The 14,585-nt window shown below is 42.9% G+C and overlaps 1 protein-coding gene across 2 annotated transcripts in view; it reads right to left on the reverse strand.

Moving 5' to 3' along the window:
• The window catches only part of FSTL4 (follistatin like 4), a 2,447,383-nt gene that overhangs the window by 555,025 nt on the left and 1,877,773 nt on the right, over positions 1-14,585 (reverse strand). For both annotated transcript variants that reach the window (XM_069652538.1, XM_069652539.1), the window contains exon 7: positions 129-295. In XM_069652538.1, the coding sequence (XP_069508639.1) occupies positions 129-295 (167 nt within the window). The remainder of the gene's footprint in view (positions 1-128; positions 296-14,585) is intronic.

Consider the following 14,585-nt stretch of genomic DNA (forward strand, 5'->3'; position numbering starts at 1 on the left):
ATAATAATAATAATAATAATAATAATAATAATAATAATTATATATATATATATATATATTTTATATTTGGTAAACAACCACAAGTGTGTGGAGAATCCGTTAATAAAAATCTAATTCCGTTTGCTTACATTGATGTCTTCCAAGTCTAGGAAATTGAGGGTGACTCCATTGCGCTGCCAGATGATAGGAGGCCTCAGAGTTCCACGAATACCGCATGTCAGCACGGTGCTCAGCCCCACAGTTACGGTAGTGACAGAAACCTTCTCCTCCTGAGGAAGAGTGAGTTCGATGACCTCTGTGAAAACAAGGGAAGATGGGGCATTGGCTCTCTTACAAATTCCTCCATGTGGCAATGCAAGTTCTACAACTTTAATTCTGAACAGCAGGTGAACAAATTGTGGCAAGGTGCAGTGGTGGCGCATCAATATCTAAGATTGTTATTTTGAGCTACCAACATACATCCAAATGACTTGTCATATTATCTTAATTCAATTATGTATTATATCATGTTGTGGCAACTGCATTTTGGCTGTTCAATTGTATTTCAATGGCATAGATTTGTGTAACCCATAACACATTGAATATTGAAAATACACTTGGAAAATAGTGATCCATTTTGGATGCATTAGGCGTGAGTGGTGTCTTATTGAAATTGCGTTATGACAATAAGTCAGTAAGATACCTCAACGACACCTGCATCAGAGAACTGGACCAAACCTAGAGTCACATTCAGACCTTCATCTGGCTAATTTCAATAAATATAATACCACTGGCTTGGGCAATCATTTAATATATATTTTTGAACGTGTTGTCTCTGTTTGTCCACTAAAGCAATGTAAGGGGAACTATCTGGAGGGCACCAAAAGGGGTCTAACAGGGTAACTTTTCACGAGGAATCTAATACTGTGGAAAGTTGCTGAAGTGGCCCACCGGGTAGTTAACACTTATTTGCACACTTTGAATTTGCTTCAGTGGCACAGTTGGAATATGAAATTGGAACTGATGCTCATTTTGCTTCAGTGGCACAGTTGGAATATGAAATTGGAACTGATGCTCATTTTGCTTATCAATCGACCTCAGCAAAAGCTACACATGTGCTTAATACATGACCATAATAAAAGCTACACATGTGCTAAAACACATGTGCTAAACATTAGTACGATACATTCTGGAAAATGAATACAAGAAGATCCAGTAAATTAGTCTTATCGACACCCAAGAAGTACATAACCCCACTGTGACAAAAAACCTGTAATTCGATCATCATGTCACCCAAAAGATGATCTGCTTTTGGAACGGCGACTGATACTCAGTGTAACGAGGTAGCCAAGGCAGCAGAGACAGTTGGACAGAGCCATCAAAGATACCAAGCATTGAACTGCGCCATCAAAGACATCTAGTACAGGCCAGCAGAGAGGCAGCATTGAGACAGCAAGACACACAGGAAACCGACACAAGCAAGACAAGATGCAGTCATATGATGCTTGGCATAAAGAGGCAGCCAGAGCAGGAGTGGAAACCCCTATTTAAAGTTTGGTTACTTTGTAGTCCGGCCAATGTCGCGTATATCTATCATCTGTCATAGATCATACATAAAGGGTCTTGAATGGGCTCACGTGTCCAGGAATATTTTGTCATCACATACAGGGGGATTCAACCTGCTGAAACTATTCTTTGCCCAATCTCGCCAGAGTTGTAAACCAATACCTACTTACTTTACTTCCAACATTTATAAACTGTGCTCTCACCTTTTATCTGCAAGACAACTGAAAATAGTAAAACATATTTGTATCTTCTAGTGCAAGCGCGCCAGTCTGTGCGAGAAACAGAAACAGACATTTTACTACCAAAGGAAAAGCACTAAAAATGGAAAAATGTTGTTCTATTTACAAGTTGACATAGAAAACATATCTGTTCTATTTCTTGCATGTGTGGGCATTCATGAGCTGGTAATAGAAGCATTTTTTTCTGTTTTTGGGAGATTGAGCCCCACTTGCTCTAGAAGGCCTGCTGGTGCTTCAAATAGAACACATATCTGTTCTACAAATGACAACTCTGTTCTATGTGAAATCTGGTCGTTTTCGCAGGAAATAGAAACATGTGTTTGTTGTAGTTCCTGTCTGGGGCAGCACCAGGGATGTCATTTGGGGGTCACTAGGGTTGCAGCTGCGACCCCTGGCATTGGCTTTGCGACCCCTGACCCTGGCTTTGTGCCCCCAGAATGGAGCTTACAACAGGGATCGCAGAGGCCCTTTACCAAAACAACAAACTATTTTTCAAAAACAAACTCCATGCCTGCTGAGTGGCAGTCACGCTGGCGCAGCGCCACTGTGCAGCCTCGAGTGTTCTCCACAGTTGCTTAGTAACCATGAGCTCATCCTGATCTGGTGAGAGTGGCAGGGTTCACTGAGCAGGGCTTGGAAAAGGGCATTTTTTGGCATTGATTCAGCATATGCTCAGGAGCTTGGTTTCAGCGCCTACCCCCTGCCAGCCAGTGCTTAATTTGTGCCAGTGGGCAACACCGGCAGCCTTTTTTGGTTACCCGAGCATCAGGGGGCCAGCGCACTTGGAATTTAAATTGTTTCGTTTGTTCTTTGTTCCGCACCTTGCTTCCATCATAAATCATTGCAGGCCATGGACGTTTCCCGAAATCAATTTGGCTTTAAATGGGATGATTTTATCTCCTAATGTGTGTGGGCCGATTTTCCTCCAGCTGCCTTTCATTAAAGTTTTACTTTTGTTAATTTCTTGCTGAGCTGCACCTATCATGTCAGCTCTGCAAGAAACATGGTGCCATTTAAGAGTTCAAGAAGTGATACAGTCCTGCTCCAGCCAGGTGGCATGGCAACGAGCCATTAATCAAGTTACCGGCCCATCACATGTGATTCCTGTCAAAGGCACGGCCTGCCCTGCTTTGACAGGCACTGGAGCCTCGGAGATAAAAATGACTAAACTTGGGAAACTGAAGCTAAGCAAACATTAAAAGGTTTAAGGGTTTATATACACCTATTAGAATTTTTCAAATTGTAGAAGCTCTACAAACGGCTCCTCTATGAGAGCTGAGATGCAGCCCATGCATGCATTATTGGTACTGTAGGCAACTTGCAATCATGGGTTAAAATGCTAGTCTCTCTGCACCTTGGGGCTGTCTGTTGAACTAAAAAAAAAAAGTTTGTTTTACTTCAACATTTCCCGTCCTCTATCTGCATTTTGCATTTTCAAATAGTGCTTATGACAGTTGCTGTAATTTGAAGTGTTGAAGAGAAATGGATTCTATTTTCAACCATGTATTTTCACGTCCCAGGATTGCTTGACAGATTTGCCTTTTTGTTTGTCTATTCTTCTCACTTCTGAGCCCTGTGATAATCAGTCGTAACATGCACCTAAGTTATAGATATAATAATTAGCCAGTAAAGTGGATGATAATAACCTATCAAATTGGATATTCAGTTGATGAACTTTCTATTTTGTAGTGCACTTGTAGGGTTCAGACTGTGACCATCCATCAGTTTGGTTGGATAAAATGACTCAAAAGTCTACGCACACCATTTCCCAGTATTGGGCTTTCATGAAATAACAATGTATTCTGGGAGCAGTAGTATTTTAACTTTAATTAGAGATAAGTAGCCGATTCATGTGATTTGCAAAAAAGGAAGCCCAGGACTGAAAAGTGGTGACATGTTGTCATGAAGCTTTCCGGGAACTTTATCCTCAGTACTTTTTTAGCATGTCTTTTTGAGGGCCTCTGGACCTCTTGGGAAATGTGGGACACTTTTATTTTTGGTGCCCAGGTAGATTTATTGTTCCAGTCCGACCCTGTATGTTGGCGTTTGTTTGTGTCAATGCTGTTTGGTTTTATGTATGCATGCAGAGTTGTGTGACTGGTGGAAGAATGCATAGGTAAAAATGTTGCATTTCAGTGTGTGTGCCAGCTCCAACTCCTACATTTATCGGCCAACAGGCTACTAAATTTAGGAGTGGCGGCATGGCATCAGGGTTGCACCTAGGATACAATTTCAGGGGGAGGAGCTAAGACCTAAATGTTGGGTGAGGCGCTAACTTCAGAGGTTATGGGGCAGAGGTTAACTTTCTTGTGCGGGGGCATCTAACTAAATTGCGCATTGGAATGAGACTATTCTGGTGATGCTTCAATGTTACAAGCAGTTAACTCTCGCCTTCATTTCTGAAATGTCACACTTGTGGACTGGTGTGAGAATGAGCTGTCTTATGTCCCATGTCCTCACTTGCCTTCTTATCACTCCCCTTGAATGCAAGTGCTAACCCCACATCATGATTTCAATTGCCTAAACATGTATGCATATGAATGCAGGTGCTAACAGTGAAATGTTTTATTCATTGAAAGACCTTTATTAACAGCGAAGCCCAGGCACCATTTAACATCTGTCCTGTTCCATCTGCTATGGCTCTGTACGTCAGCCAGGCAGGGGCACAGCCAGCCCCAACATTTTGGGGGCCTAGATGACAGTTTTGAAAGCAGCTAATGAGTGGGGTCAATATACTAATTGCACTGTTGGACTCTCCACTGAGGGATGGTGTCTGGGCCTTTCATCTTTTTCAGTTGAAAGGGTCCCTCCAGCAGCTGCCCCATATTGGCAGTCCTATGACACAGAAACATACTGATAGTCTGCAGCTTTTAACCACCTGTCTGCATTCTTTTGATTTCATTATTGATTTAAGCACTCCATAGGTGCCTTGGCCTATTTTCCCAAATGGTAAGGCAACGGGTGCCCCCCCAACATCAAAATGAAATGGGCCCCCACCAGCCCTGACACATCTTCATACAGTCCTGCTCCCACTTCTCTCCCAATTCCATGAGCCCAGTTACGAAGCTGAATAGCAGTTTCGTGTTCGCTTTGGCCATTAGTCATACCACCCCAATTCAGTGGCTATTTAATTTCATAATGCTATGCTAATCACTGGAGGCCTGGGCAATCTAAAAGCTGAGCCCAGAAGTTAAGACATGACCAAAGCAAACACAAGTGTTACTTCGGGGCTAAACTGGACAACATTGAATGTAGGCAAGTCTAGCCAGTAATAACACTTATGGTGCACAGTCAGCCTGGACATGCTTTCTGCGGCATGGCATTTTTACTGGCTGGGAGTCCTTGTATGGTAATACTGGCATATATTGGTGCAGCCTGCTTGCACATACATTGGAACAACCAGCATGAATATATTTTTTTACTGGCATATGTTGTGGGCAAAGGTTGGTGACTTGCAACTATTAGATTGTTCCATGTGCTACCATAAAAAAAAAACAATTGCAAACTGTATGGTTTTCTACCCAATTTGCAATGAAAGTGCTGTAAAATGCATCATTTTAACCCAATGTTTCAAACCTTTTCGTGGGAGTGAGAAACCCCCTCAAGAGCCCCTTGGTTGGTTTGTTTTCTTCAGTTCAGAAATTCACCAGCCTCTACTGTACCTCATCTGTCACTGTGTATGATGTGTGCTTTAATGCACACACAGCGGCAGGGTTCTCCTCACGCACCACACGCTGTCATGCCATCCTACATATATTTATGCATATGGTACAAAAGTTAGTCTGGCATAAACCTCTCTTCAGTGGAGAAATCTAACTTTGCTGTAGTTGATTTTCAGTTGTAGTAATAAAGCATATTTGTGTCCTCCACACAAACTCAAGGGGAGATTTCTCGCATCTCCTGTTTGCAGCAATGCCTCCGCTGGCCCAGTGCAAACAATTGTAAGGGGGCCTCACCAAATGTTTTGCCCCGGGCCTCACCAACCCTTGTGACAGCCCTGGGGACCCTGTTGCAAACAGGCAATGAAAACTACCATTCTATTGTTACTATGCAGATTTTGATAAATTCTGTATAATAACCAGAATGTGCATGTTTCATTGGCTGTTCTGACTGACATGGTGACGTGTTGTTGTTGCCACAAGAGGCAGCGCAGCGCTACCTTCGTTTCACGAGTTACTGTGAACTGAAGGTGTCTAGGTGAGAGCCTGCTGCACTGCTTTGTTGCATGCGGTCTAGTTGCTGGGGGCTGGGCCCTGCTTTTTCACTCACACTAGTGCCTGCCAGTCTGCCACTTCCCCGCCCCCCCCAGCCCTGACAGGAGACAGAGTCTCCCCACCAGCAGCCGACTTCTAAATCAGGTAAGTGGACACTCTCTGACCGTGTAACTTAAGCAGTGGGAAGATTCCAAGGTCCTTAAAGGCGGCGCGGTCTCCTGGTGGTGTCCACACTCCTCCTGGGGCCTGGCTGGGCCTGAGCCCTTGCCAGGACCAAGGACCCAGAGCCAGGACTCAGGAGTCACTGAGCCAGGTGGACACCAGTAGACCATGCCGCGCCCGGTCCCGGATGTCTTGTGTTCGCTCTTCTAGTCACGGAGGTAGCCCTCCCGACCACATACAAAGGCGGATTACTGTCTGGAAGCCCTTTCGAGAGGGAGAGTGAGTGCGCCACAAATCACTAGCTTTGGTTCTGGTGGTTAGTTGGACACGACGTAAGCAGAGGACTGTCTGTCTGAGATTGTTTTGTTCAAGAGGAGTCGAAGAGGGACCAGCATCTATGTCGTCGTTCTAGTCATGTGCGTCACGGTTCTCATCAGTGGCCATTTGTGTGGATGTTCTCGAAGGCTCCGTTTTGTTGTAATTTGGCACTCCTACTCCTTTGAAGTCAGTGGCATTTGGTGTTTACTGGTGATTTTCATTTGCCTCACTGTTGAACCCTGAAGTGACTTTATACATTTCTTCATCCATGTTTTTTTTTACCAGGTGTTTGCTGCCAGTACTATGTGGCTCTTGTCCCCCAACAGGCAGTTTCCCCCTTGGGAATTCAGGATGGTGTAGGTATGAGGCTAGTATTATGCCCTCCAGGAGTGCTGTTATGTTGACTTTTACTGGGCACAGCACAGGCTCTTGCAGTTCTGAAATGTTTTTCTGTCGTCAAAGTGAGTACCCCACATGTGTTTGGGCTATATTATGACAGGGTACCGTGGAACTCGTGTTTGTTTATCAGGCTTTCAGGGGGCACTCCGCCTTCGTTGGTGTTTCTCGACCCTTTATCATCCTGAATACAATGCTTGCATGGGTTTCAATGCACTGCCTATGCTGTTGGTGTGAAGTGCTCTAATCTTTGCTCCGACGTGCGTGCCATGTATTCTTTAGTCTTTGCTAGTCTTTGTAGTATGGTTTTGGGGATTAGGATGGCACAGCGTCACCCGTCACGTAGTCCCGTTATATGTAACCAAAGGGTCCCTCGCTGATATGTAGGGGGCTCATTACAATGTCCTCGGTTTCCCTTCCATCTGTGTCCCAGGGTATTCAGGCGGCATGGATTGGGTATCCATCTGTATGCGTTTCAAAAAACGATTACCATACTTTGGACCCACAATGAGTTTGGATGTTGGTTGGTGTGGGTGATCAGTACTGCGAACATTGGTTGGTGTGTGCTGGGGATGGAACTCATTTCTACTTGTTGGAGGCCGCAATGCTCTGAATACACATTTGACAACATGATCCTTTCCACTCTGTCTATGTGGGTGATTGCAGTCCGTGTTTTTTCTTTAAAATCGGGGACTTGTAGTCTGAGTTTTATAAAGAGATAAGCAGAACTACAAGTCCCAAAATGCAAAGAAAAGACCCGGTATGGATAAGCACCAGATTGGAATGGAACATGTTGGCAACTATGTGAATATTGGTTGGTTGCGTGAGCTGCAATATGTTGTTTGTTATCATTCCTTGTTTTAGAGCTGCACTGTAAGAACATTAGCAGTACTACTAGTAGCTGCACTATATTATCATTGGGTTGTGGCCACAATACAAAGAGAACACATTTCAATGTATTCTCTTTGGGGGCTTGGGCCCTGCACAGCAACTACCGCAAATGCTGCATAGAGCTTCTCCAAAGAGGACGGATTTCCCTCCCAACCATTTGCAACCCTACAGAAATAATGCAATGCTGGGGTGCACCGGGTCAATTAGAAGGACCAGGCCATGTAGTCTTGATAATCACACAGGACCTCATGAGTCAGAGTCTGGTGTTACCGCTAATACACTGTGTAATTTCCAGTACCGTCTATTTTTTTAGATACTGCCTAATCATGAGTTGGGATTGTATGGAGTATTTCCTGTAGGCAAGGGGTTCATAGAAAGTATGGTATGGGGTAATATGTGTTATCTTATTCCCATGCAGTACTTTTCTATGTACCCCAGGCAGGAAATATCACTTTTGACGCCAACTCATAATTTAGGTCATATTTAAAAAATAGGTGGTATTTACAATATCACTTTTTTTACCATTACCCCATACTCATAATGTTCCCCACACAGTAAAACATACGTACAAGGCTGACACTGGGCATGAACAGGCAGCTCAAGAAATCATGACGTTGTGGGATGTATTGACCCACTTATGCTCTGCCATGCGGCATCCCTGTGTTCTGATGGTGCCAGAAATCCTAAAATGGCGGCAAAACCCTTGTGCACGCCAAAACCACTGAAAATCGCGCTTTGCAACACAAAAAGATGGCTTCCCAATCTGCCATGCATGTTGTCAGTGGTGAAACAGTGATCTCACTCCTGAAACATGTCACTGGGCTTCACAACAAGTAGAAATGGAGGACAGAGGGAAAAGCAGTGCTTTCCTGAAAGAAAGTCAACATCTTGCTTTTAAATCCCCTTTTCTTGGTGGCTGAAACTGAAGAATGCCAGTACAAAACACCCTCAAACATCCAATATTCTTGCTGGGTGCTACACTTCATTTAGTTCAAGAAATCATTGTGCACTTACAATGTCCTGAAAAGCTGAATTTGTCATGAAAACATTCACAAGCAAAAGTTTCCTGCCTGTGGAATCTGTCAAAATCTGGGCACAGTACCCTTGGCCGCCTGTATGACAGCTGTCAGAAGCCTGCCTGATTAACCTTAAAAATGCATAAGCTGAAAGCCAATGTTTGCAATGTAAATGACCTGTTGTTGAGAGTATCCTATGTTGTAATTGTTAATCCCATGGTTTAGAATCTGAAATAAGTATTCTAGCTGCCTTTTTTGAAGTTACAAGTTGGTTTTAAGCAAAGGAAAAATGCAACAGAAATAACATTTAATTTTAAGCCTGGCTGAGCTGCAAGAACTTGAAAGGCAGGTTTCTTCCCAGAAGGAGGACACTTCCCCCCAGCTGAAACTCATGGGGAGGTGCCAATTGCTGGGGATCCAGAAGGAGACAATGGACTTCCTCCAGCTCAAAGGAACACCCAATGTGAAGGGTCATAAATGGCCTGGGCCCAGGAGGATATGAGAGGAGACTGCTTCTGAGCTGCAGAGAGACAGAAGGAGGCGGAGACAAACAGCCATTTGGTGCTTAACAAAGGCCAAAGACACATTTTAAAAAGACTGATAACTTACTGTGTAAAATTGTTTAAAATATAAAAATCACATATGTATGTATCTAAATTCTGACTGCACATTTTAAGAGGAAGCAAAACCGTGTGACATGTCCTAGAAGGAAACAGCGGTAAAGGTGGTTTTACACCAAATGTATTCATGCCAGAACTATGAAACGTTATACCCTTATGCCCATGTTCAACGCACACATTTGTACACATTTTCTGATAAACTGGACATTGTGTTTCTGATGTAAAGGGCGAAATTTGGTGGAAAGCAGACACAAGATCCTACAGCAACAGGGTTTTGTGGAGTACCTGCTACTTAAAATATGTGATCTATATATGTGCCTGTTATAGATGTTGAACATTTTTAAATATGTATTGTATTAAAAGTAGATTTTGTGTTCAAGAGGCTAGGGGTGGACTCTAGGCCTCGTAAACACACATCATCATGGTGACACCCTGTTCTTCTCCTCCTATCAAGGAAGAGAGGAGACCCTGACCAATCCTTGGAAAGGGGGCAAGCATAGGATAAGCAAGCACACACACCCCTTTATGATAAGCATAAATGGAGACAGCTGAGGACTGGAAAAGGACTCACAGATTCACCCACTAACTGATTGCTGCCAGAGCCTCCTGCTAGAGAACCCTCCATCTTCCTTGCTCCAGACTCCATAAACTTGGAAAGCAGAAAGGCCCATGCCATTAGCTGAACCATTCTCAGCTAGGCCTTAAATTCTAGAACCAGAATCCCACCACCAAAGGGGAACATCAAACAAACAGCTGGGCTGTGCTGTACTGCTGCCTGCTAAATAATTATCATCAGAACCAAAAGATCCAATCCAGTTGAGCCGTGCTGTGACCAGAGAGCTTTGACCAGAGCCATTGTAGACCTGATCCAGTCCTGTGCCGTACTGTGAACAGACCCAGTCCAGTCTGGTGTGCCCAGCTGTCTATCCCAGAACTAGATTCCCTTCCCTGACCAGAAATCTTGACGGACCAGAATCCTGACGGTTCTGTTTCAAACATATCTAGTGAGTATCTATAGAATAGGACTGTGTCACTAGCATATGTACTGTCCATAGTAATCCCTGTCTTAAACCCATCCTCTCTTGTATTCAGAACCGGTAGTGTTAGGAACATTTTGAATTGTCAGAACTTTTCTTGCGCTAAATTTCTCTCATTCGTTTTCTAAAATAATAAATCATTAGTGTTGTTAATAAATAAATTGAATCCCAGAAAGAAACTGAGTATAGGGTCCCTGGCCAGGACTGTGGCGATTCATGTGTGGCATTCTCTTTTTCTATAGTAATAGGGCCACCGGCTGCACTCCGCTTTCAGGCCCAGCCCGAGAAATCTACTTAAAAGTGCAATTGTCCCATGAAGATAATGGCATGGCCTTTTCCCAGCCTTTTCCCAAAGGCATGCAAACTAATACATGGAACGGGCATGCATCATCTGTGGCATTGCAGGCACCACATCACAGCCGTTCACTTCTATTTCTTACTTCATTTGTAAAGCGCCACCTGCTGCCTTGCATCACTTCACAGCACTCATTGTGAACCACTGTGATACGGTGGAGAAGGTGCTCCATTGTTGAAGGAGTTTATCAGGGCAGGGTATCTCAGTGCTGAGGACAAACCACGATATACTGGAGTTTCCAATAGAATCGTATATTCACAGCAATGCTTTATTTTAAAATGTTAAATGAGACCATAGCACTTTTTTTCTGGGACAGAAGGGCAGTGTTTGCAGTTAGGATTCATGTTGACGGAATCTTTGGGTAGTGCTGGCATTATGGGCCTGATTCATGGAACGTCTTTCTATGGGATTGTGCCATTATAAAACACTTCCATGAATCAGGCCCTATGTGTTTTTGGTGAAGGGACAACTTTTACTTTAAATATGATGTGTTTGGTATTGTCGAGCGCTAGGAGGGAGCTTCTCACGTTCTAGATCGGAGTGGTGGATGCAGGGGGGCCGCATTTTGAGGGTTGGTCTGCATAGTCTAACACTCTCAACATAGTCCCACTGTATGTGACAACTACCGAGGGCCGACTTGGCTGCAATATCAGGGAAATGCGAAATGCACCTTCAGTGACTGCAGGCATTATTGCAGCACAACAAGGAACCAACAAGGTACCAGTTGGGCAATTCTGTACCTCATTAATGAAACCGCCCATACAAAAGAATATACGGGTGTAATTTGGTTGGGCAGTGAATGGTAAAGTGAGAGTGTTACCAATAGTTCTTGTCTTTTGGTGAATTGTCAGTGCCTGGAGAGATCTCCACAACAGGTGCAGTAACATCTTCAGCTAATGTATATTACTCACATGGGAAATGGTGACATGCCTGGGTACAAACATATCTCTGCAGCAGGCGCTTTACCACCCTCAGCTATCTTACCTACATTAACCTTTTTGTTTTGATTTTGCTATTTTTATTTGAATATATTTATTTTAATTGAATTTATCGACCTATTAATCTATTAATTGGGCTCGGGAGGCTAGTACAGGGGCAACACACTCACCGTGGAAGCAAGATGACACGGAGCAACACAGGCTCGATCCCCAGGTCCTGGCTTAAAATCCTCCAGGTATTAATCGTGTTATAAATAACCAATTATAATTATATTCATGTTTAACAAAGCTTTAGAAATTATTTTTCTGTATCTCGTGCATGGGATTCAAACTCAACTCGCGCCTGAAGGCAACACCTTTTTTTACAGAGGGCACACCTCTATTACATTTCCTTTATTCACTTGTTATTCTTAAGCCGAGCCAGACAACCTATCGATTTCTTAACTTTATTTCTGGCTTTTCAGCTATTCATAGTCCGAGCACAGGACGTGCAGAAACATAGAGACTCAGAAACCTGCCCAGAGTCATGCAAAGGTTAGACACTTGCATTAGAGCCACATGAACACACGAAACATGGCACAGATCCTATGTAAAAGACATTGTCACATGTAGAAAGCACACGTTAGTGATTACACATGAGACTGCTTAATAATTGAAAAAGTAAGCAGCAGTGTGGTAACAAAGGTAGAAATGTCCCCTCAAAAAATCAAAACTAAACCAATCCCCTCAGCCCATAGAAATTGGTTATTTTCTGAACTCGTTGGTGGGAGTATTAAGGTTCGCCTTGTGATCGCTCGAACATGGCACCCCTCTAATAGGCAACGTCAATCAGTTCTTTCTGCCTCCCAATTATTGGCTTTGGGGAATCTAGCTTTTTTCCTAGGCTTTTCCCAGGAACTCATTCTTGGGAGTAATGGTGTTAATGCATGGATACCCTGTGCATCAGTGCCTGGTGGCGTGCTCTGTAACGGCAGGTCACGTGGGTTGCTTGACGCAAAGATGTTGCAGCAAGGGAGGGAAGCCGTCCTGGGTGCCCATTCCCCTTCTTAGCTTGAAGATGGTCAAAAGAGGCTACCACCCTCTTCAACTTGACAGACTTCTTCTCCCCCCAAAAATCCTGAGATAACACTGCCACATGAACCCTCACAAATATCTGTCAGGGATGAAGGTACGTCCTCCACTTTTACAGCAGAACATGGGGTGGTGTGGGCCTGCCCATAAATGGAAACAGTGCGGCCAGTTGGCAAGAGTAATATTAGGCCGCCATGCTCATGGGATGGAAGTACGTAGATTCCTGTCACTGAAGCCAATCAAGAGTGATGGCTACAGGTGCACATTTCATATATAGCCTTATCATTGCCACACTCTGTGCTGTTTGATCTGGAGATCTACTTGTTACACACAGATCATGTTTCTCCACAGCAGGTGCATTGACACGCTGCATTTTCCCATTGTTTTGGTATTTCATGAAATGTAAACTTTTGTGTGTGTTTTTTTATACCCATCAGTCACTTTAGGTGCTAAAAATGCGGTTAAATGTCATGTGATGGCATTGAGGTCAAAGGTCATATGACTTCACTACTTCTGATGTCATTGGGAGTGTGATGTCACTTCCGCTACCCCTGGCATTTTGGTGAAATTACGTTGTTGGGTAGCACAAAGAGAATGGTAAATATGCCCAACAAACATGCCTGAAGGCATTTTCTATGCTAAACCAATACAATGGGCCTTGTTTTAGGGTCCTCCTTCCCGAGGCTATATAATGCTTGGACTCTCAAATAAAATTAGTCTGAATGTTCATAAAAATTCATACAACTAGGGGATCATGAATCACGTGTGGTTCAGACAGTTCAGATAAACTGAAGACATTTAGCATGAAGAGCTAAATATATATATATATATATATATATATATATATATATATATATATATATATATATATATATATATATATATATATATATATATATTCAGTGAAAACACTTTGTTAAAGAGACATTATGGTTAAGTTGCACTAGTAAAAACCTATTACATTAATTGAAAAAACTTTGTTAAAGGGACGTTATGGTTACAAGTAAAACCATAAAACCTCAGAAATGTGCCAGTTATGGTAAGCTAAGCAAATATAACTCACACCACCACCATGCACTGCTAAGACTAACACCCATGGCATCAAAGATGACATCACAAATGTCATTGATGATATCACTGATGACATCATATATCTGGGCCACTTGTTTTTGTTCACTGAAATATATAGGCCAGGTGGTTTTGTTCACTGACAGTCAGAATATTAAAATTGAAAAAGTGCTATATATCTAGACGTTAACCTTATCATATGTTCTTAAAGTACGTTCTTTAGAGTTTAGTCTCAGCTAATGGTGCACATACATGGGGAAATAAGCAGGCCTCAAACACACAATCCATTTGTATACATGAATATAAACTTTAATGTTATTAACATTTTCTGATAATGCTGTCTCTTTCTTCCTTACTTTAGTTTCCCTGTATGTGCTTCGGATTTGTATGCTTTGTGGTTTTTCATATGTACTAGCACAAGTGTAGTAAATCTTGAATTATTAGCTAGTTATTACATTTTAACATTACTCAAAACTTGCATAAGGTAGCATTCATTATTGTACTTTCCAAAATTACAAGATTATAAATATGGTACTTCTATGGTGCCTGCTGCAGCTATTGCCTATGTTTATATGTGATTAGGTTCCTGTATTAACAACAACACTCCGAAACAATGTTGTTTAGATGAGTACATTCTTTAATACATTGTCAGGGTAATTCATAGAATCCAGCGCACAAGTAGCGCACGCGGCTGGCGCACAGCGTGCGCCTGCGA

Source organism: Ambystoma mexicanum, chromosome 3p (assembly GCF_040938575.1).
Source record: "Ambystoma mexicanum isolate Mex_15411 chromosome 3p, UKY_AmexF1_1, whole genome shotgun sequence".
In the NCBI taxonomy this organism is placed as follows: domain Eukaryota; kingdom Metazoa; phylum Chordata; class Amphibia; order Caudata; family Ambystomatidae; genus Ambystoma; species Ambystoma mexicanum.